Source organism: Chelmon rostratus, chromosome 18 (assembly GCF_017976325.1).
Source record: "Chelmon rostratus isolate fCheRos1 chromosome 18, fCheRos1.pri, whole genome shotgun sequence".
NCBI lineage: Eukaryota > Metazoa > Chordata > Actinopteri > Chaetodontiformes > Chaetodontidae > Chelmon > Chelmon rostratus.
The window spans coordinates 7422600-7446302 of NC_055675.1; the positions used below are offsets into that span (position 1 = coordinate 7422600).

A 23703-nucleotide genomic window follows, 5' to 3' on the forward strand; every position below is an offset into this window, starting at 1 on the left:
ATGGGCATGTTAGCGGAATTTGGCTTTGAATAATTTTAGGCATATTCAGCAGTGAAAATTATTCTATAAACTGGAAGTTGAAAATCTGCAGTATTCAGAAAAAATGTGACAAATCGTCCCAAATTCAAGTGTAGCTTCAATCAATACGGCCTTAAAGATTGTTCTGCATAAGGCAAGAACATACAGATAACATTCAACACAATTAAAACTCTGTAAACTATGATTTTCACCATGTGCCGAACAAAAATTATGACACATTCGCAAAATGCTAGTTGCGAAAGGTGTGAGCGGCGCTTGTGCAGGTGACACTGTGCACACTGTGTGCGTCCTGTGTTTCTCACCCAAACTTGAGCGTGCGTGCGTCCCACTGCCAGAAGCAGATGGTGCCGTCGGCCCCGGTGGAGGACAGGTAGCGCTTGGAGCCGCTACAGAGAGGGGAAAACTGCAAACACGACCAATTAGAGGTTACAGCTGAGTATAACAGGCAATCATACAATGCTGCTAACACTACAGCAAAAAAAAAGAGGTGAGGATAGATGCACAGGTAAACAAAAAATAAATAATAAAAGCTCAGAAACAGACTTTCTTAGACTTTCTTAACAGAACTGATCTGACCAAAAAGTATTGCCTGCGAGGTCAAAGCCTGATATGGCTCATTCCTCTGGGCCATAGACCTCCATTGTTGTCCTAAAACTATTCAAAACCCATGAATGAGCCACACTGATGATCTGGATGACATGCTCCTTCTTTACAATGACCGTGGACACTGTAGTGTTATTTTGAGTAAGTCCCACTTTAACTATACCGTCTATTATAAATACTACTGTGTGTATTACCTCAGTCATAAATCAACTCCAACAAATGCATTGTTTACTCTTGTTTGGGTAACGTTGACGAAAAAGTGAAACTCCCATCTGTTTCACGGGGTTACTACACATTTCCCATTTCAAATTCTACACTTTTCCAGGCCCTCAATCCTCAGTAAATTTATATTTCACATATTTCACATGTTTCTCACGTAAACAAATGCTTTTAAAAACCACGCGTTAACAAGCAAATGGCGCAAACGCACACTGATGGCGTCGACAGCAGTTTAGGGTTCAGCATCTTGGCCAAAGATAAGACGTGCAGAATGCAGGGGGCAGGGATTGAACCGCCGACTCCCTGATAAGCAGATTATTGCTCGACTTCCTGGGTCACTGCCGCCCCTTCTCGACATTCTGACAATTACGTTGGCAAACAATTTTCAGAAGTTTACAGCTCTGTGCTGTAGCTCATACAAAGTCATGAACACCAAACCAAATCCTGAGTCAACCAGGGTTTATGTTTGGGATTGTCTAGCCAGCCCCTGTGGCCGTTCTGCCCTCACTCCTGCACAGAAAGCTGGACGACACTGTCAAACATCTCGGTCCAAAGAGGATGTAAAATAACCCGTGCTACTTATATCACATTATTCTCCCTTTTACATACTGGATAGATAATACTTTTTTACTTTTATTAATTTTCCACTCCCATTTTTGAGTTTCTGTTATAAATAACAGGTGAAAATGAGTTGAAAAAGGTTAATAGTTTTCACACCGTCTGCAGCTTTGTTTGTTCACTGTGTCCATGGAAACATATATACAGTATATAGGTATGGTTTCTATAGAAAAAAACGACATCACTGTATAACTCACACATGTTCAGACAAGCTTAATATGTAATTCAAAGATATTGCCACATTTTCTATCAAACTAATTTGGTCGCAGATGTCTAGATTTGGTACAGTTATGAGACACATGGGGCGAAGCTGTCTCACAGGCTGTGAAATGCAGGCGTAGAAGCCGCTCTGTCTAGGAGTGTGCATTCAGTTCACCACACTTCTTGCCTTGCTTTCAACGGCATCAAGCTTGCTCCGGCCCGCTCTCTCTCTCAAACAGTGGTAAACATTTTGGTTGCACTGGCTGCCTGCTCCAACCGCCATGAAAAACACTTCAACATTTATTTTTAGGAATTCTGAATTTTATAAATTAGAAAACAGAGCACGGGCAACCGTCTGGAAACACGAATATTTCTCTATACTCTATTTTCTATGCTTATCCACACCTGGAAATCACTAAAATCAATTTCCATACATTTCCATACTGCATAAGAACCCTGTTTCATGGGATTTCTTGATGATAGGATAAATGAAATAATACTGGCATCTTATTACATATTAAATATCAGCCAATTAACCTCATGTAATGCCACAGTGGACTGCACTACACTCTCAGTTTAATACAATTACTCTAAATACATCATGTTTGAGAATAAAAATTAACCAACACGCAAAATACCGACAAAAAAATCAGCACAGCCGCAACTTAAGTTGCAAAACGGGAGTTGCTTAAACTGTTGTTTGGATTAAGTTTCTACAGTGAATGTAACAGACACACTCACACACACACACTGTACAGACAACAAGAATTGAAAATACTGTTGGCTTTCGAATCCTCTTTTTAGAGGAAATACACATCCTGACCCTTTGCGTACCTGCAGTGAGGTGATAGAGGCTGCATGTCCCTCCAGGACAGCCAAAGGGGCGCAGGTCTGTAAGCACCACACTCTGATAGTCTTGTCACAGGACCCGGCGGCAATCATGGTGTTCTCGTAGCTGACGGCCATGTCGGAGATCTCAGCGGCATGGCCGCGCAGCGTTGCCAGCAGGCGCCCGTCGTCTGTTCCCCAGATCTTAACAAGGCAGTCGTCCGAGCCCTGGGAAAAAAAGAAAGAGAGCACCGCCAATATGGCGTGAGTGAATTTATATAAAAGTATTTATATAGGTTGAGAAGTGGCTTGTCGGCCTCTAAGGCCCACTTCTAGTAATACAAATTAAATATGTCAGGTTCAAAAAGGTTTTAAAATATATCTGTTCAGCCTCAGACTGTCGGCAGACTGGCACAAACAGAAGAGGGGATGAGGTTCTTCACATGCAGAAAATAGAGGTGACTAATCTGCAGCGTGTCCAAAAGTGACAATGAACATTTCGAGGCACCAGATCGTCATCTGCACGAGTGCTGTCAGTGCGTTTACATGCACGCTACTAATTTGATTATTACCAGTAAATGTAACGCATGAGCACTGCAGCTGTCATGTAAACACCTTCATGAGACTATCTTCAGCTATCTCAAGTCAAATTACAGACAAAATTAGAGTAAGGATTGCTCAATTAAAAGGCAGATTGTCACTGTGGTGCCAGTGTTTATTACTGAATTACTCCAATTGTGCTTGATTATACACACACACACACACACACACACACATCTGTAAGTTCAGATAGAAAGTGGCAGCTTGGCTGTCAGTGGTGGAAAACTAAACTGAAGACATTAACTTCATAAATGCTGCAACAATAAGCACACTAATACTGACGATTTCTGATCCTTCCTTCTGTTGGCTAAACTACACTATATCTGCACATGAGATGATTATTAAAGGTATCATATATATTTGGGTTATTGGAGGCCATGTAAACAGCCGTGTACCATGTAAACCATCACATTCATTTGGTGATTCACAGTGCTGGCGTTACAGCGCGCAGGTAGGCATACTGAATGTCATTCAGCACCATCACTTAACCACAAGCTACAGGACAAAACAGACACACTGACTCACTACCCAGACAGTTCAGAACTGAGATTTTTCACACTGCTGTGAGATAGACTGGCCCGCTCCGCGCGCACGCCTCGCTCCGGCTGAAGTATAACTGCACCAGAGAAGATAGAGTGATCTCAAACTGTGGAGAAGCTCTACTGAGTATTGGCTGAGGCTTCACTAAGACGTCACATCTCATTTTGACAAAAGCTGTTGCCGGTTTCTAGCAAAAAGGCAATTTTAGAGAGGCCCCTCTTAGTGTCATACTTAATATTAAGCACTAAATTAAGCAGAAACAATGCAAGCAAAGGAAGGAACATAAAAGCAATGCTTCGATTAAATGGTCATAATAATAAATAATCCATAAAGCCGAGCCAATAAGAAGCTTGGAGGCAGTTTCTTAAACAGTCTTTAGTCTGGGTTGAAAAAACACGATCACGAGCCTTAATCAAGACATGGAAACCGCCTGCAGGGACTCAAGCGAGAACTTCTGGCTGTGATCCAACTTGTAAGGGGTTAAAGGGTTTGCCATTCATCATGGTGTCAGACCCATTTGGGCCTTGATTACGATCTCAAAGCAATTTTTAAAACCAACAGGTAACAACTGTCGATATGCAAAAACACAGCGCGACACCATCTAATATGTTCAATTTAAGAAACACTTCAGTTTGTGTGATTTGTACAGCAGGAAATGAAGACGTGACAAATATAAAGACAGCAGGAATACACATAGAGCCACGTCAGAAAATGAGGAGGCATAAGGATAGAAATTATTTTCTAAATATGACTGCACTATTTTTCTAACCTGATCGTAAAGTTTGCACATCGGACGGCAGCTTTGATTCCAGCCAGTTAGTCTGAGACCATGCCGAAACATCCCTCCTTTCATATCTGCAAAGTATTTAATAAGGCAGGCCACGCTATCTGTATCAGCAGAGATTTTAGAGGAAATGTGAGATGAAAACACCAACCCCCTCCTTTGAATAAATCATAATCATTCGCTCCATCACCACAGAACAGATTCTGACTGGAGCTGTTATTTTGTGTGGACCGAGCAAAACAGCAAGTGTCCTCTCGGTGATTTAGACAAAGCTCAGGGACAAACTACAGCCGTGGGAAGATGGACAAAAAAACTGACGCCTGAAGACTTGACGCAAACTTTCCTTGTTGCTATAGAAGTCAAATTATGTTAACTATCGCCACAGGGACTAAAAATGCACACCGACCGACCAAATTTGTCCCTTGATAATGAGCTCGCAGCCACGTCTAAAGCTAAATTAACCAAGTCAATGTGGCTGTTTGCCAATCAATTGTTTAACCAATATACACACATTTGTTTATTGATCACAGCGAATGTTTGGGATAAATGAAACAGTCAAAAATTATTCAATCTACCTTCCACTGCAGCAAAGTCTGAGTAAAAAGAAAGAGTGAAGAGATCCAAAAATAAGAAAATATATAAATAAAAATGATCCTGTGATGAAAGGAGACAGCAAGAGAGAGAGAGAGAGAGAGAGAGAGAGAAAATGAGCAGAGAAAAAAAGGGAGAAGGAGAGAGTGAGGGAGACCAAGAACGAATTTTAATTCTGGCACTTAGCCAGCGCCTCAGAGGAAACATTTTCTCCAGTTATGATGAGAAATAGCAAGAAGAGGGGGGGGGGGGGGGGGGGGGGGACAAAGGAGGGGCAGTGCAGGATGAGAGACGGGGGAGACAAAAAGAAAGACAGAGAGAGAGAGAGAGCTAGTGCAGAGAGTGTGAGAACAGTGGGAAGAGAGAGATAACAGGGAAAGAGAGACGGAGAGTCAATCTAACCCCCTCCCTCTCAGCAGCCAGCCATTTTTAGAGATTTAAGAAGTGAAAGCTGAAAATGGTGTATAGCAGCAGGCAGTGTTTGACTCGAGGATCCAAACAGAAGAACGACAGCATTAAATCAACATTATTCCATTGTTCGCTCAATATTTAACACTTTACCCACGCCGCATCTCCAACCACAACGCACAGAGAAGGAAGCTAACGCCGCGCAAGTACACAAGGGGCATCCCCGGGGCAAAGGTCAGCTTCCTCCTTTTGAGAAACCATGGGAACCCTGTTTCCCCTTCTTGAGAATACAATCATTATTCTCAAGATGTGTGAATTTGCTTCCCTGCAGGCTTAATCCAGCTATAGCTGTGAGTTACTCGGTAAAGGCACCCCACCACAGTAAAGTAAACAGTAATTACCTCCTGCCAGAACTGCTACAGCAGGGACTACAAACGCTCGGTCATCGTGGTAAGACAGCTTGTAACGACCAAACGCATACACGGCGCACAAGAGGTGACACTAAACAAATGCAGGGGAAACACTAGAGCGCGACAATGACACTGAAACCACTTTGAATGGGCTCCAGGCACCAGTACACACACACACACACACACACACACACAGAGAGGCGTCACGAGCGGCGAGACGTGCCCCAGCCGAGGTCAACAAATCCACACGCACACAAACACCGCAGCCTTTACCGTAAAGATGCGTCGTCCCGTCCTGTCGAAGGTGACGCAGTACACGGACGACAGGTGTCCCAGGATCCTCTTGTGCATCTTCATGTGCTGGTACACGGCCGTGGGCACCAGCTGCCGGAGACGGTAGGAGCCGTTCAGCCGGCGGCCGAAGCTCGTCTCCACTGGACGGCGAGAAAAGGGTGAACGGCGGTGAGGACATTGTGCGGCTTTTAACATGAAAATGGGCCACAACTGTGTTTACATCCTGCGTGTAAAATAATCTGGGATTCTGAAGGAAATCAACAATAACACTGCTGTCAAATGCTACAGGCAGAGAAGACCTTGGCGAGCAGCGATACAGTATAGCATGTGAGATCTGACTCATACACTGAATATCAAAGGCACAAACAAAGAGCAGAAATGGCTGAATGTCATTTTTTGTTTGTTCCCTTTACCAATATTAGGTGGGCTCCCATAGATAATAGGCGGCTCCGGTGGGCGCCCACAGTGCAGCGCAGCCAGCGCCGAGCCCTTCCACACAACATGCTTGCAACCTGGAGGGAACACAAAAGAGATGCATAAAGACACACATTACACAGCTCGTATTATGGCTCGTCTACGCTGTGACGTTCACATGCCTTTACATTTGCATAAGCACATGGACAAACGTGTTTCATTGAGGTCTGTTTGTCTACAAACACATGCAGGGGGGGTGCAATACAGTGGTCGCCTGAGTGGGCGTGTTTGCATACAATGAAGTAGCTCGTGTGCTTTCTCATGCACATCCACTCACTCTTGCTGGTGCGGAGGAGATTCTGCCTGCCGGCCCCCAGCAGGCTGGTGAGTCCAGGCACGCTGGCGGGGACCTCCCTCTCCAGCAGGGGACAAACTCTGGAGCAGACCTGCAGCAGGTGGTCTGCACTGATGTGTCGGTATAGCTTCACCTGGACACAGACACACACATACAGGCTTAGCTCAGCTCGCAGTCGTCAGGCGGGACAGAGGGAGTCAGCATAGTGAAAAAGGCAAGTGCCAAGTGTTGATGTGAAGACATCAAACTCGTACTAGCGCTCTTTTTTTTTTGATGCCCGGCCTGCAGCGACTCTGATAAAAGAGAAAAGAAAAAGAAAACCTCCCTATAATGACTAACATGGTGCCACAGTATCACACCAAAAACTAATGATAGACAGAAAAACATTTCCAGCAACGCTCTATTCAAAAAAGGGGGAATAATTAAGTATTTACAAGCAACTGTGGATTGCAAACAAAAAAAGTCCATTCTTTGGTTTAGTTTCAAACTCTAAAATAAAATGATTTGCAGCAGAATTAGAAGAATCCAAAGACAAGGTCACTACAACAAACGACTAAAAAACAAGAAGAGGTGCCCTTTTAAAAACGCTGTCAATAACTATCCCCTGAGGGCTTCGACTGAAATGAAGTGAGTAGGGCTAATAAGGAAAAAATAAATAAAATGATGACCTTCTTTTTTACTGAGTGACATTCACTCTCAAAGCGAAAATGGTCATTTTGAATATAGCACAAGCACAAAGTCAGTTATTAAATATTTATATCGCCAAAAGAAAAAGAAAAAGGATCAAATGGCATGTGCGACCCAGTAAATGCTGAGGTGCAGTCAAGCTTTTTGTCTTTTAAACGGATCATGGATACAGTTCATCTGCAGTGTAGTGGCAGCAGAGGAAGGGGGTGTGGCATGCAACACAGGCTCAGACGGAAAGCCACACTTTTCTAAACACAGCGCGCCTCGGTCTGCACTCACACACGGGGGGCACTCCTGCGCCGGCCCACCTCTGGAGAGACGGGCCAGGGGATCAGGACTCAGGGTTGTTTTAAAGGTATCACTCTGAATCAGACATGCAGTGATCAGCTTTGTTTCAGACACAACTGATTTAAATATCTGAACGGGGTCAAATAAGCCTGAAATTAAACAATGAGAGCACTCGCATGTGCGCACGCACACACACACACATTTATTCTCTGTCTCTGTGACACACACGCACACAATTAATGACCCCTTAATTGCTTTCACATCCTCGCTGGTTCAGAGACGTGATCAGTGTCTCTAAGCACATATCAGGGCACAATCCGCTCTCAGGTGCACACACAGCCACGACGAGGAAACACACACACACACACACACACCAGATGATTGATATGTATGAACAATTTGCTCCATTTTACTTGCTTCGGAAGAGTAACGGATAACACTACCACAGTCACAACAGCACCACCAGAGAGCACATGGCCCTACACACACCACTGCAAGTTACCCTCTGTGCAACTACCACCTTCCATTTCAACGCACTGTTCAAAAATCAATAAATATCACTTATTCAGGATATCATGCTTTGTCAGGTATAGTTCCAGATGAATAGAGCCATTGTTGAAATCCAGTCATCATTTCAGGCTTGCAAAAAAAAAAAAAAAAAAGCTCAATCGGTGTAAATGTGATTTTAATGATACCAGCCTGTTATTTTCTTTAAAAAAGAGGGTCATTTTTTTCGTATATCCTGTCCTGAATCAAATTTCCATGTAAAATTACAATAATTATACATCTAATTAATCCGCCTTAATTAATTAGCCACAATTAATATGGATTATTATTACAATATCACTTGAAGTCAGCGGTGATTCCTCATTGTTGCCCAACCCCCTTTTCTGTAGCAGCCCAGACACAAACCTACACACAACCGCCGACAAACGTGTCCAAACCCCAGATCCTCCTGCCTCTGAACACCCCGCTTTCCATTTGCTCTAATAATTAAAAAAAAAAAAAAAAAAAACCCCTCCGCAGTGTTTTTTTCAATAGGGGAAATTATGCACAATGGACAGGAGGCAGGCTGAGCGGCTGGGAATGGGAGGAGGAGGAGGCGCGGAGAGCCGAATGAGCCAAGCAGGAAGAGAGAGCGAGGCAGAGAAAACACACACACAGGCGGCCAGAGAGACGCTGTCAATAATTTCCTAAACGTGTACATTTGCATCCTGGTGTATCTACGCTTCGTGCGATCTCGTCTCGGGTCTGCATCTGTCTGTCCGTGCGCACATGGGAGGGAAAATCCTTTTTTTTTTAATGCAGCGGATTAAAATAGGGCCACATTTAGTATTTGCATATTAATGTTAAAATAAAACAAAAAAATGGCAACAACAAAAAAAAGTGGGGATGCACGCTTTCCAGCAAAGTGGCAGAGAAATAAACATGCGAGCGGTGATTAATTCTCTCCACGCCCCCATGCGTAAACGGCGCTTTCCAGCGAGCCCCGTTTGTTTACATGACAATTAGCACGTCAATTAATAGCGCGATTATAATAAGATATCAACTCGGCGTTACCTCGCATCTTCACACAAACTGATCTGCCTCTTCTTCTCCGTCCGAGCTTGCGCCACAGTCTCCCCCCTTAAAAAAAAAAAGCTGCTCTCCAAGAAGTGCCTCCACAGCGGCCGGGCAGCAGCGTCCCCTCAGACGGGAGCCGCGACTCCAGCTTTACTGAATATACTGTTTATATTCCCCTCAAAATGTCCTGTTGTCTAACTCTTGCCCCCCTTGTGTGTTTTTGCACACAAACTGTGGCTCTCGCAGGACAAGAGCGCCTCCATCGCTCTCTGGCTCGTGGCGCAGGGAGTCCCTCCTCCGGATCCTGGCGCTCCTACACCACAACACTCATGACGTATCAACATATCACACACATTTTTCCAACAACTATTAAAACCTTTTGGACATGCATGGCACCGAGCTCGCACACCACGGCGCACGGGGCGCCGGGACCCGACCCCCCGGTGCCCCCGAGCGGCCCCGACTTGCAGCAAGCTCGCCCTGCGAAGTGCTTTTCGGCTTTTTTCTTTGCCACCTGATTTAAAAATTGCGGGAAATTCAATTTTTATTTTGCTCTCTAAAAACTTTTTCCTCAGTTATAGAGCTCCCTTACCAAATTTTCGTACGTCCCGGGGTGCTCCTGCCCCGTCCAGTCCAGCCTTTTGGGCAGCAGCTAAGATGGAAAAATAGTGTCGAGTGTGATCATCCAGTTCATAAACGTGTCGAGTGATGTTTTAAAACAGTAAATGACAAATCAGAGTAAAAGCAACATGACAAAGTACAGTGCAGAGAGAAGCATCTCTCTCGTGCTGCTGACTGCTTACCTCCTTCTCCTCCACCTCCCTTATCAGGGTCTGAAAATAGGATAAAAATACAAAATTACACCCCATGACGATTCCGGACATATTATAAATTATCCTAAAATGCAAAAACACCAACCTCGGCGGCTTTTTGACACGGTCCAGCTTCTAGAAATCGGGCTATTAGGAAGTACAGTTCTGGTATGGTTGGAGGGGGAGAAGAGGACGGGAGCTGCGTTAGAAGAGGGCACCGAGGAAATTGGGGGGATATTACAACGACCATGACATATTTTCCGATCTCCTTTACTCACCAGAAGTCAACTGCGCGATGTGTGTACTGTCTGAAGCCATTTTGGTGTTGTTTGCCAGGGCAGCGCCAGAGCCTGTGTGGTGGGTCTAGGTGGCTGCCCTGTAGCTGTCACTGTTTATCCACCAGGAAGAGGCTGCCTCCATTCAGCTCCGCTCGCACGAAGTCCCGGCTGCGTCGAGTATCCCTCCGCGAGGCGGCAATTAGTGCGCGCGGCGAGGTTTACCCCGCAAAACACCGCCTTCCTCTTGTAAAGAAACAGCCTCCGAGACATCCCCGGCTTGACTGCCTCTCGGGGTGATTTTTAGCGGCGGTTGTTCGGCTGTGGAAGCATGTTTGTTGCAATCCCCCTCCCCCTCAAAAGAAAAAGCGCAAGCCCTCTGCGGAAGAATACCGGCTGTGTGTTTCACGCACGCCACTGTAGAGGGGAGGTAGAAATGGCAGCCTACTAATAGGAGATGCATTGCTGCAGAAGGGCTGCTACTTCGCAGATAAATGACATTTATCACGTTTTATTAATTACAGGCTTCTATGTTTATAGCTTAAAGTTTATTGCGGATTAATGCAACGTAATTTCTTGTTGTATTTTTCTGTATTTGTAGCTGCGGGTGTAGAATATGGCTCCCGCGTTTGAGAGGGATTTACAGCCGATCTAACGTCTCAGCTAGGTTTAATGAAATAATACAGCCAGCCGTGTTAATTCTGTGCGTGCTCGTTGGCCTCGCTAGTTATTGCTCTTTCGTTATTGTGTAACAAGATGTCTGGCTAACACACCCACTCTCTGGGAGCCGTTTGCTGGGGAAGTCGTCCATTTCTCTTCCAAATACTGCCAGGCAGTAAAATGGGGGAAGGGTTGGAGAAGAAGGGGAATGCAGCCTAATGAATGAAACCTCGTGAGTTACAGGAATTTAATGGCAATGAGACATTTATGCGAGATATATCATCAAGGAACGTGATCAAGGAAATACATGACAGCACACTTCCTCCCCGGTTCACTAGAAAGAAAAGGTGAAAAAAAGGGGAACCAACACTAAGGTGTTATTTTCTCCAGTTAAATACTATGATGCTATTAGACATGTAAGAGATCTGTTTTATATATGAATAGATGATTTTCTTTATAGCAGATGACCAACAATAAAAGCAAGGGCCCAGTCTCTAACTGACCTTACAGCTTCCTCTTCCTTGTGTTTGAACTGAGCCATCAATGAAAGCACAAGTAGTTAATTACAATCAAATTATTCATATTGCCACAGTCTCTACACTCTCGTAAAAATTACTTGAGACCACTTTATTAACTGCAGAACAAACCAACCCTTAAGTGAGGCCAACGTGTTCAATCCAGGGAGCCCACAACCTAAAAAGGCAAAACGAGAGGTATTTACACACTGGAGAGGAACCAGAAAGTGTAATTCAGAAACCTCTGACAGGTGTAGCTTGAATTGCTTTTTCACACATTTTCCTCCCTTTTATTTCCTTTGACCTCAATGTAAAAGTGTGTTTGTGCGGGTTATTATACGGAGCAATCTGCCAGCATAAGGAATTATCCCTAAGTTTTTAATGTCGTGTGTTATGTGCATTGTGACAGTTTCTTTTATCCAAAAGCGTTACTTCAAAAATCATAGACACTGGTATGGAAACTGCTCTATTTATACAGCACATGTCTCACTTAAATCCCTGGCAGAGGCATCAGGGAACAGACGAGTTTGTGGCTTGGAAGATGACGATGATATAAAAACTTGAACAGATGACTGGCTAATTCTCAGCCTCTGTTGTTGTTGAAGATGGGCTTTTTTAGCTAAATAAATAATATTACTTGGCTTTAATACTGCTTTATTTTAGGTTTCCATACAACATATTACTGTGCATGTTTTCCTGTGACATGCAGACACACACCTCAGACATCAACTAACACAAACTTCTAATATAGCTGAATGCAGGTTATTTGTAAGAGCTGGGAATCATCACCTGAAAATGCAATAGCTCCCTCGTCATACACACTGCACATTATGTCTGAGCTGGTATTTGTTCTGTAAAGGGAACAGACAGTTAAGAGTCCACGCTTTCTCCCCAAATCCTGTTCGTAGCCGTGTGTGAGCAGCACGCTCTCCTAATTTTTGTTGTATGCTTTGCTTAGCACTTATAGATTAACGTTGGCAGAGTCGGCCACAAATAAAACAGACCTGGTGCCAGATAGGCTTGAATTATACAGAGAATGCGAGCATCCAGTGGCTACACTGCCTATCTTATTTAGTTGTTTTGTTGTTGTTGTCAAAGTGCTCTGACAGATGAGCTCATTCTCTCCTAAATATTCTGCCCTCTCTGCATCCACATACATATGTTGACCTTCCACTGGCAGAGTTAGGTGTTGAATCTCCTCATGTCAGCCATGCATTGGGATGGGAGGTGATCACAGGTGAAGTTGACTTCCAAGCAGTTTTACAGATACTCCAGGCCTTATCATTACAAGAAGACTGTTTTTGCACATTCACCTCTATTACTGCAAGGAATTCAGAGTGAAAGTTCAACTGCTGCACAGCAACCGTGCGGCCATGCCACCTTAAAAGCGGTCTTAACCACGAGACCATCCTGCAATATGTGAGACACACTTGACATCGTGGCGTGGGGTAAAGCTAGGCTCGACTCTTCAGGCCTTGTCAATCGCCGCCGAGCCACTTTTCATCCTGACCCCTCAAACGTAGTTGTTGTTGTGCTGGCCGACACGACCACAAGGAGGCAACCTCACTCTGTAGCACTTTTTTGTGCACAGGGCCACGGAGGAGTCAGAGGTTATGAATGATGAGAGACGTGGTCAGTTACACACTGATAGAAATTCACTGATTATTAGCGATCAGATGAAAAGTCCACTGGCTCGTGTTGAGCTTGACCACCCGCCTGTCTGTTAAGAATGGCCACAAGGGTTCTGTAAATTATTCAGACTATTATTTTGAAACCAAATAAATCCACAACTGCTTCCTCGCATTTATGTCTAATATGTTGTGATACTGTAATACACTATCTTATATCAACCATGCCACTGAGGTCTGCATGGCTGCACAGAGGTTTTTCTCGTCAGTATTATACCTGTGCAGCTTTATTCTGGACTCAGAGGTTTTGTGGTGTGGGTTAAAGGTCAGATCATCCAGCTGGAGGATTTTCCACTTAGACAACCAATTTATTTTTTTTAATTAGCACAGTTGCACACATTCCTCCTGTTTTTCTATTCTATGAAAAGAGGCATCATATGCTGAGCATATCGGCTCCTGATCATACATTTTAAACTGGCCCCCTCAGTATCTGTGGCCTTCAGACATCATCACTCCACACCTCCACGTTGTTAGAAAACAAGGTTAACTGGTCCACATCATTGGTCCGTGAGCGTGAATGACAGCTTGTCCCTCAGTGACGAGACCGTACGGTTTCATCTGTCCCACCACTGTGGCAAATGCTGACCTTTCACTTCCTGACACAGCAGTTGTATTTAACACAGCCACGTGCCCCTGGCGACCTCATACACACACACACACACACACACACACACAAAGATACACAGTGCTGGCTTTGTGTTGGTTTAAAAAGTATCTCTAAGCATGAATCCAGTGAAAAGGAGCTCTCGAACATAAGCGGAGCACATGCTACATGCATACAGGTTGTCTCATAGAGCTTTACAGCGATTACCTGAGTTTTCCCAACTACAAAAACCAGCACAGGTGAGGCCATACAATTACAGTACGCTAATAGCTATAACAAAAAGATGGCACCGCTGTCAAACTAGAGCAAGTATTCATGCAATGCACAATACACACAATTCTGCACATAGTAGTTTATACAGCAGTAAGAGAGAAGAGACACAGAAAAACAGATCGACTCCCATGTGACATCAACTTTTTCTTTTATTTCAAAATATTCTCCCAACAGGATGAAACTCAAAGAAGCCCAGAGGGTCCAAAGCCAATAGAGCCGTCTAGAACAGAAGCACCACTCATTATTGCTATGTCACTCTGCTGCAGGACAAGGCGTTCAGAGGGAGGGGGGAGAAGAAAAAGAAGGGGGGGGGGGGCAAAGTGAACAAAGTCAAATACAGAGACCCACAAACACATTCGCTCCAGCACACATATACAAAAGGAGCTATGTGAAACACAGTGGTAGTGATTCTAAAAACTAAGATTTTTTTTTTTTAAAAGCTGCAGATGTTCTCCAAGGCGACTACAAACCTGCTTTCATCCAAACTGCTGATACACATCCACAAATCCTCACCTTGGCCATCAGGGGGTGAAAAGTCAGAATGCCAATAATAATCATCATCTTTTTTGAGAGACTACAAATATAGGCAGAGCTGGTTTGGAGATCATAACAGTCGTGTTTACGGCCCCCCTCAGGCAACATGAAGAACATCTGCAGCTGTCTGATAAAAAAACTCTTCATTCTGTCTTGCTGCTTCTGAGAGGCGTATAGTGACACAGAATGGAGGAGGGAGGAGAATTGAGCAAAATCATACTGTGGGTGGAGATGCTGAAAGGAGTGTGATGAGGATGGGGCTGCTGGTTGTCCGTCTCTACTATCACAAGTCTAAAAAAAATTCAGCATGGTACAAAAATCGTCAGTAAAAAAAGATGCTTCGCTGCCATGGAGTCAGAGGGGGCGAGTCAGCGGACGCGCCCGTGTTTTTACGCCTTCTCCTCGGCCGCCTCCTCCGCTGCCTCAGTTACCTGCGGGGAGGAGGAGGAGAGAGTTACACAGCGCAGGTGTCACCCATCGCTCTCGGCACAGGTAGACTCCGATGCGGACTGGAATCAACTGGCCTCAAAAAGCAACCCACAACGTTTGCTCCAATTCATTCTGCAGATATCTGGATCAGCCTTATCCGGGTGACAGATGAGGGAGTGAGCTCCTTTACCGGAGCATCCGCGGATGACCTGGAAGAACGTGCCACTCACTGCGTCTGCTCCAAGAGGTTATCTGAATAACTTTTTGGTCTTACGAATGCATAATTTGGAAAACATGTTTCTTGGAAGTTGAAAAAGACAGAAGCTGCTCTGTAAATGCTCATTTTTGATTTTCTTTCTTGCCAAGAAGATTGATGCTACTGTTATGTCTGTGCACTACGTGTAGAGCAAGGGCCAGGAGGTGGTTAGCTTAGCTTAGCATAAAAAATGGAAGTGGGTGAAACAGCTAGCCTGGCTCTGTTTAAAAGTAAAGAAATATCTACCTACCAGCACCTTATAAAGATCCCTAATTACCACGTTCCATCTTGTTTGTTTAGGACGTACATGGAAACAGAGCCAGGCTTGAGGCTAGCGGTTTGACCTGCTTTCAATGTTTATGCTAAGCTAACCATCTCCTGGCTCTAGCTTCACATTTAGAGGACAGCTATTGGAGCGGTCTCGATTTTCTTATCAAACTCTGAGCAAGGAGTGAATAAGCACATTTCCCAACATTTCTGATTTCTTCCTTTAAGCATGACTCAGAAATTGCTTTGTCCTCCTTCTTTTCTTAAGAGTTCAGGTTAAAATTGAATATTTACAGAACAGCTGCCACGCTTTGAAAAGCTGCGGCTTGTTCCAAGAAGCAGGTTTATCAAGTACCTGGATTACCTTCCTGAGAAAACCTCAAATCCCTTCGGATCTGGAACATGGACCGATGTCCGGTTTTGGTTTTTACGTGCTGAGTTTTCAGGATTTCCACCTCTGAAGTAAACACAATGGAGATGGTAGAAAGTGGCGCCAATGATAAGTCTTCACAGCGAGACCTGTCGATTAACTGGAACCTCGTTTCTGAAATGAGATGCTGCTGTTGAGCTTTTCAAATGTCATTTTTGAATGCTGTGAGCAGCACAAACAAAATGTCATTCACCTCCATTGTACTGGGATGTCAGATATGGATATCTTCAAACCTCAGTAAATAAAACCAACACTGTCTGCACGGTGGCACACAACAAACAAAAAGGGCGAGAAAATACATTTTCTTTGGGATTTGATCTTAATTTGAGATCAACAACGCTGAGGTGAGGTGGGTGTTCATGAGCTTCGAGAGGTGCTCTGTATAATTTTAGGATTTTTTTTTTGAACTAAAATGCTCTGAAAGGCTCCTCACTGAAACCCATAACTCCTCCAGTATCTGCAGAAATCAGCAGGAGCTTAACAAGGGAATCTAATCTGGATGGTGTGATCACACTGGGGTGAACATCTCCTGTCTATTTCCTCCGCCTGACCATTGGAGGAGCCGGCTGTCTGCGGACGCAGCGAGCCAACCACGTTTCACATCACACAGCGGCAAACCCTCCCGCTGGTGTGTAACAAAGTTGTCCTTGGCCCACTTCACTGCACACAGCAACAAAAATGCCAGACGTCTTTACTCCACCTCTCCTTTACTCCCTCTCTTGAACGCAACACGGCACTCCAAAGCACTCTGGGTGAATGTTAGCTCAATTAGCACACAGCTTTCCGAGCAATAAGTTAGCGTCCAAATACACACTCAAAAAAAAAGGATTGGAAACGTTCGGCCATACCCTTAACTCTGACTGTCTCACTCTGCCCTCTCACTGACATCAAGGAGGGAGCCGTGCTTCTGATGGAAGACACACTGACAGACGGACGAGACACATAGATCTGTGTGTGTGTGTGTGTGTGTGAGTGTCAGCATGCATATGTGTGAGTGCAAAAGGATGTGTGTGAGTGATAGGAAACACATAAGTATGTTCATGTTTGTACACAAATTGACAGAATAAGGGAATAAAGATGGTTATTTTCTGGTCTGTCTCTGACTGAATGCACGTTGTCGTCACTCATTTGTTTTTATTCCACTTTCCCCTCCTCGTACCTCATTGGTCTTGGTCTCTCCGTTCTGGGCGGGGCCGTCATCCTTCTTCCCCTTACCGCCTCCTTTCTTTGCCTTCATCGCCTTATCGTCCGCCACCTTCTGCACAGAAGAAATGAGGAGAACATATAGCTGCATAAAGATGACATGATGGCAGGTATCTGATCTGAACACTCCCGTGCATGCATTTCTTTTTTCTTCTGGCTCCTTCTGCAAAACAACAGGGTTCACCATATGCTTGTCATAACAGCAAGAAAAGGGAAAAATGTTGATTATGCTGCACATCATCCCCAGCTCCTCAAAGTAATGAAGATCAAATCAATAAAAGTTGAAACTAGAGAGTGGCTTTGCTGCAAATGACACTTTTAGAATATTTTGCCAGTGCTTTCATATTCAAAATACGTATCAATAAATTCCTGGAGGGTGAAATAATGAGGCCTGGATACTGTAGGTGTAGCTGCAAAGTATGTTTGCATGTGAGGAGCTTTGTGTGTTAGCGTGTGTGTTTTTCACATCCAGCGGCCTTGGTCGTGCACATAAACTAGCCGAGAGGAGAAACCGAGCACCTCAGACTGTTGCAAATTTATGGGGTTATAAATACATTAATGTAGCTGTAGCTGCCTGTGTGTGTGCGTATTTGTGCATGTGTGTATGCTGATTACTCACGTTGCGGGGACATAGATCTGTTTACACAGTCAGAGTTTGGGGACTTGCTTTTTTTATGGTGACAAAACTCAAGTTCCCACAGCGTAAATCCTTAAATGTTAGGTTGAAGACTTGGGTTAAGGTTAGGTTTAGGTTAAGATTAGGCTTAGGGTTAGGATTAGGTAAATAGTTAGTATAAATAGTTATAATTGGTCTTTAGGAAATGAATGTAAGTCTATGTAACGTCCCCCAAAGTGATGAAACACATGTGCGTGTTTGTACTTCACCTTCACGATGGCCTTCTTGGGCTTGACCTCAGGCTTGGGAGGAGCAGGTTTCTGCAAATCAGGCAGAAGTCAGTTAGTTTTTTGGCAAAATGTCAGTTTACTTTAAGTTCCTCCTCCTCTCTACTCCACAGATCCATTTCTGCGCCATTTAAAATAAGATGGTTTTAGCCACAAGAGCTGCTCAGACTTACTTAAATTCATTACGACTAACACAGAACACATGGAGGCTCGGTATGGTCTGCACTGACTTCCACTGTAAATATTAATAATAATCAAGTACTCCTACTGTATTTCATACGCAATAGGATCTGACAATATTCCTGTGCTAAGTACTTTTAAATATCTGCCTCTTCTCAGAGTGAACAGACCTCAGACCACTGCACAATGACTATATCAGATGGGAGTTAAAATTCTGGCCACTCGGTGCGAACAAGTTCGCTGCAGAGCTTTTCCAGGCTGCCGAGTGTGGACCACATTACCCCGAAGCCACGAGCTAGCCCTAACCGCTGCTGTGACAAAACGAAATCATGTGATTCCTCCTCAGAATATCTCTGTCGTGCTTTAGAAATCAATGACACTCTGTGCAAGAGACGACAGATGATGAGACATAAATTCTTCCTGCGCAGGGCGGGTGGTGGGGCCTAACATTTACAGTTACATGCAGCAAATTATCTGCCCAGATTGGGCATATGAACAACATAGCAGTGCTGCTTTACTGCTACAAAAGTCACATCTTATTAAGAGCTGAGTTGACCACCGAAGGACTCCAAAAAAAATAAAAAATCAAACCAGGAAACAAGCAAAAAGTGCTGCTAGCATGTTTGCATGGTGCTTTTACTGACGAGTCATGTCAAAAGCTTAAAGGAGGAGTTCAACATTTCGGGTAATATGCTTATTCTCTTTCTTTTTCTTCCTATCACTTTCACTTCTGCCAGGCAGTTAGCTTAGCTTAGCATGAAAACTGGAAACAGGGGGAAAACAGCCAGCACAGTGGCTTCCTGGGGTCGAGGCTATAGTTGATTGCTCTAGTTTGTGTCTTGTTGAGTTCTGAGTTCTGGATGTATGCATTTATTGTCAGGTTTGTGTTTTGTAAGGTCTCTTGTGTAGGTGGTGTTGAGGCCCGTCTAGCAGCAGGTATTGCAAATTAGCTCAGGCTTAAGAGCTGTGGTGTGTGGCATCGGTCCATACTACATACTAGCCCCTATACAAATAAACATTAAACAAATGGATAAGTGCACATGCAAATGTACAAACACATGCAAAGGCCCAGTACACATGGATTCAATGTGCAAAGAACAACACAGATAAAAACACATGGCCCGTATGGCAGAGCTGCATGATCACATAAAAATCATAAACTAAGGATATATTTGCTACATAATATTAGCATTTTCCATAATCATTAGTTCCACTAAGACCTGGGGACAATTTGAGCATTTTGAATGCAAATGGAACATTTTCCATTAATAGTTTTGGTTACTGTTGAGTATTTTTCAACTATAGTGGAGGATCTAATTGAGAAAAAATGCTTTACTGTTACAAGACAATTTTCTACACTCATTTACTGTTGGAATATTAAAATGCAGTGTGCACCCTCTTCATCATGCAGCCCTACACAGCAACACCTGTTGTAACAGACCAGACTGAGAGTGGACGAGGACAACAGAGAAAAGACATGCATGCCAAGCCAGACCTGATCCTCAGAGAGCACGTTTATGGGAATTGCCTCGACCGACTCCATAAACTGGGTGAGGACTTTACTCTGAGCCTTGGTGCTATGACACCGACTATCCCACAAGACTGAGGCGGGAGGAAGGGGGCGGGAGGGCGAGGAAGAAGAGGACAGTGACAGAGGTGAAGACAGGGAGGGTAGAACGAAACTTACCGCTGACAGTCTCTCTGACCTTCTGGTGGGCTACCGGAGGAAGGGATGATCAATGAAAAGAGAGAGAGAGAGAGACAGCGAAAGAGAGAGAGAGACAGACAGATATCAGTTGTACCTTAGCGGGCTGATCTTGACCTGACCTGCTTGGTGACTGCTACAAGTGTCCAACTCACTAACCTGTCATGTGTCTATTCTCTCACTCACACACACACACACGCGCGCGCACACACACTCTGTCTCAGTACAAAAAAACACAGCACGCAAACACACGCCCGCACGCCCACGCACAGCACACGAACACACCCCCAACATTTACCTCTTGCTTTGTGACTTTGGAGGCCTCCTTGCCCTCAGGACCCTCTGGAGACTGTGGGGAATGCGACAAGGAATGGAGAGGCTGTTAACAGGTGCGCAGGCGTGTGCAGGTGCACACACAGACCAGCATACGAGCCCTAGAAAGTTCACAATTGAGTTTTCTGGTTGTTTCCATCGTCCTTCATCAATAAACCGGAATATTCTTGGAGATCTTGAAAATCCGATTCAGGTCACAAGCGTTTTGTCTGCTCAGCTGTGCAACCTGTCCTTTCTGTTGGGTAATACAGGGAGCCAACATGGGTAATAAAGATGCAAATGCAAATCATTAAGCAATATAGCTTTAGAAAAAAAGGTCAAATGGTTAGAAACTGACATAAAAGAAACATCTTGAACAGAAATCCCACTTTCCAATAATAACATAAAAGATGAGTAACTAAAGCTGAACTGATTAGTCAATAAATCAGTTATCAACAGAAAGTTCATCTGCACCTACTTTGATAATCAATAGTGATGAACTTGCAAAAACTGTCAAGAAAATCAGGCCCCACTTTTCTCTTTTAGAAATATTTGCCTTTTTTTTCAAATTAGTGATCCAGAAAATAATCGTCATCATAAAATAGTCATAGGTTACAGCCCAGTGCGTGACATCCCTTCTGTAAAACACCAAACTCAGTTACAAAATCCAGTGATGTAATAATAAAAAAAACAGCATAACAGCAATACCAAAGAACTTGAGCTCTTTCTTGTGCTTCTGGTGGCGTCCTCACTGACTTACTATCAGAACATTTTATTCATAGAACCAAGATTTTAATTTAGTCGCTCTCAGAATCTTAAAGGTCTCTATTTCCCTCATTTAAAGTTAATTTTGTGTTTTCCTGATTTAATATGTGTATTTGCCTAAAATAATATGAACAATAGATAACTGTAATGTTCACATAATTAAATCAGAATTTGAAGTGGAAGTGACTTGGAGTCATAATCACCAACTGCAATGACACATTAGGCCTCTGTGATGATGACATGTGCTCTCCCTGGTGATTGACATTTTAACGGAGGCATCTTGTTTACATGCCAAGACCTGAGCTCTCCGCAGAATAATGGAACATAAACAGAGACTCGTTTAGACGCGGCTGGAGCGCACCGTGGGGGCTGTCAGCCTGCATTTAGAGGATCACATCATGAACGTGGTATATTCAGGCTGCAGGTAGGTACGGACGGTGTGCAGGAGAGTCCGCCCCCACCGTGAAAAAAATGTTGGTTTAGCCTGCAGGTTGGCATTCGCATCATTTGCATGTGGGCGACCTCCGCCCCTAGAGGCCTCCCATTCTCTGTCCTCAAAGGCGAATCTGCGCAGACAATGGCAGTTTTTGGATGGTAGAAAAGCCCATTTCCATGTATGCACTGATACAATGCACTGAAGCTCGTCGTGCAGTGCTGTTTAGATAGTGTCACGGCCTCTTTTAACACAGCGGCAATTGTCTCTGATCCCCTCTTTCTTTATTCTCTCCATCTGGATTTGGGTTTGTTCAGTCGGCTTGGCGGCTACCATTCATCACCGCTGGAGAGCCAAGAGGAGGCAAAGGGGTGCTGATGTGTTTTTCACGGCTAGATTCACATTATTCTGAATCGATAAGTCTTATACATGCGCGAAACGCGCCCTTAAGAATTATCATCGCGCACGTCTCCTACGGGATTTACGCATCCATCCATCCGGCGGGTCCGTCTGACATTCACCCAGTGCGCACAGTGGACAGGGAAGTGGCATATAAAACGACCACAAGAACGGCCATTGACATGAACGCAGGGACATTTATGGTGTAAAGAGAAAAAATATTATTGGAGAGACATCTCACATACACGCAAAGACGCGTTAAATACACCTGGAAGGTTGCGGACGGGAAGACGCTTCCTCAAACTTTGGCATCACCTCACCTGCCTCGACGTCGCCACAGAAATCGCGCACCGCTATTTTCTTCAAATGCAAGAGCAGAAAAAACTACAGTGAAGTGAGCCTGGTGGCACAAACGACACTCACCTTTCTCTTCGGCATTTTACGCGTGAATTATTCTCCACCAAGCTCGGGAAAAATAAGGTCAAGCCCGAAGGTCCAAGAGAGGCGAATTTGAACTACCTCGAAATACAGGATCAATATCTAAGCACCTTCGATAATATGTTGATTATATGCACTCCCCAAAACTCTATGCCTCCCACAGCCATTGGGCAAAAGGGTGAAAATCCTCTCCTGTGCTGACTCCCGATTGGCTCGTCCCGTCTCTATGTAAATAAGAGGGTCGCGGACATTGGCCGAGATTTATCAGAGGGTGTCTGTGATTGGCTACGCGCTCTTTGTGCGCAGATCCCACCAGACGGCGATGGCCGAGAGGGAAAGTGGAGACAGGCCAATGAAAGCGGGGCCGACTCTCGGCGGATCTGGGTAATGTAGGATGAGACACAGTGAGAGAGAATGTTGTAAATAAAACACAAAGGACCAGAAAAACGGGCACAATGGCACAATGTCGGCCATAGACGAGCTCCAGAAGAGCTAGTGCGCATTGTGTCTTGTAGGGTGTCCCCTGCTCCAAAGAGCTAGAGTAATCATACACCACATTTCTGCACAACAAATAGCAGAATCACTGCAGAGGCACCAGTCCCTGTAGAAACATGATGCCAGTGAAACAACACGATGAATAAGGTCACTATTACACAGTGAATGAGTGATTTTTTTTTCACAGGAGAATAAAATATCTGAATGCACTAATAGACTGAAAACTAAATTGGGTTCATTTGATGCAGAGCTGTGGTGCAAAATCACAGTAAAATTAATCAAACGGCTAGAAACAAAACAAAGTGCCAGGGTATTGTGTTAATATGTCAAAGTGTGTTTGGGTATATCCTACATATTATACAGTTTTTTTTTTTAGTTATGACAAGGAGCATTTAGCACATGCATTCATAAGCATTTTACAAATGTATGCATTTTCAGAATAAAGGAATATGAGCTCTTGTGTGCAAATGCCGGGATTCTGATTCAAGGTTTTTTGTCTTGGTACCCATTCAGATTCCTCATCTCTGCACATCTGCTAATACAGGGTGACAAAGACAAAGACGCTGCTTTTAATGTGGATCAGTCACATCATAGCTGAAGCCTGATCCCCCACGTAAGCATCTACAAGCAAAGCAAAATACAATAGCAAATACTATAAATCACCCACTGCCCTGGGTCCAGATGA

The 23703-nt window shown here is 44.2% G+C and overlaps 2 protein-coding genes across 3 annotated transcripts in view; both read right to left on the reverse strand.

Moving 5' to 3' along the window:
• Positions 1-10673, reverse strand: part of LOC121621728 (pleckstrin homology domain interacting protein) — a 35720-nt gene extending 25047 nt beyond the window's left edge. The window contains exons 1-9 of the mRNA XM_041958313.1: positions 10533-10673; positions 10361-10419; positions 10246-10275; positions 10035-10094; positions 6887-7037; positions 6549-6647; positions 6115-6275; positions 2515-2736; positions 342-442 (exon numbers count right to left, since the gene is read on the reverse strand). Of these exons, the coding sequence (XP_041814247.1) occupies positions 342-442; positions 2515-2736; positions 6115-6275; positions 6549-6647; positions 6887-7037; positions 10035-10094; positions 10246-10275; positions 10361-10419; positions 10533-10572 (923 nt within the window). The 5' untranslated portion in view covers positions 10573-10673. The remainder of the gene's footprint in view (positions 1-341; positions 443-2514; positions 2737-6114; positions 6276-6548; positions 6648-6886; positions 7038-10034; positions 10095-10245; positions 10276-10360; positions 10420-10532) is intronic.
• Positions 10674-14406: 3733 nt separating this feature from the next.
• Positions 14407-22640, reverse strand: hmgn3 (high mobility group nucleosomal binding domain 3). 2 transcript variants are annotated; one of them, XM_041959188.1, is made up of 6 exons: positions 22509-22640; positions 20475-20525; positions 20159-20188; positions 18274-18324; positions 17345-17440; positions 14407-15234 (listed from the first exon to the last, which is right to left on the reverse strand). In XM_041959188.1, exons 1-6 carry the CDS (start codon positions 22521-22523, stop codon positions 15193-15195), a joined length of 285 nt encoding a protein of 94 aa, XP_041815122.1. In that variant the 5' UTR covers positions 22524-22640; the 3' UTR covers positions 14407-15192. The 2 variants fall into 2 exon arrangements, with proteins under 2 accessions (XP_041815122.1, XP_041815121.1); XM_041959187.1 differs by having other exon boundaries at positions 17345-17443.
• Positions 22641-23703: the final 1063 nt, after the last annotated feature.

What these genes read in the sequence shown, in the direction of transcription:
- hmgn3 (XM_041959187.1), bottom strand. An exon ending in CCAAAGTCACAAAGCAAGAG is followed by an intron (nt 20,189 to 20,474) that starts GTAAATGTTGGG and finishes TTCCTCCGGTAG; the next exon opens with CCCACCAGAAGGTCAGAGAG. An exon ending in GGTCAGAGAGACTGTCAGCG is followed by an intron (nt 18,325 to 20,158) that starts GTAAGTTTCGTT and finishes CCTGATTTGCAG; the next exon opens with AAACCTGCTCCTCCCAAGCC.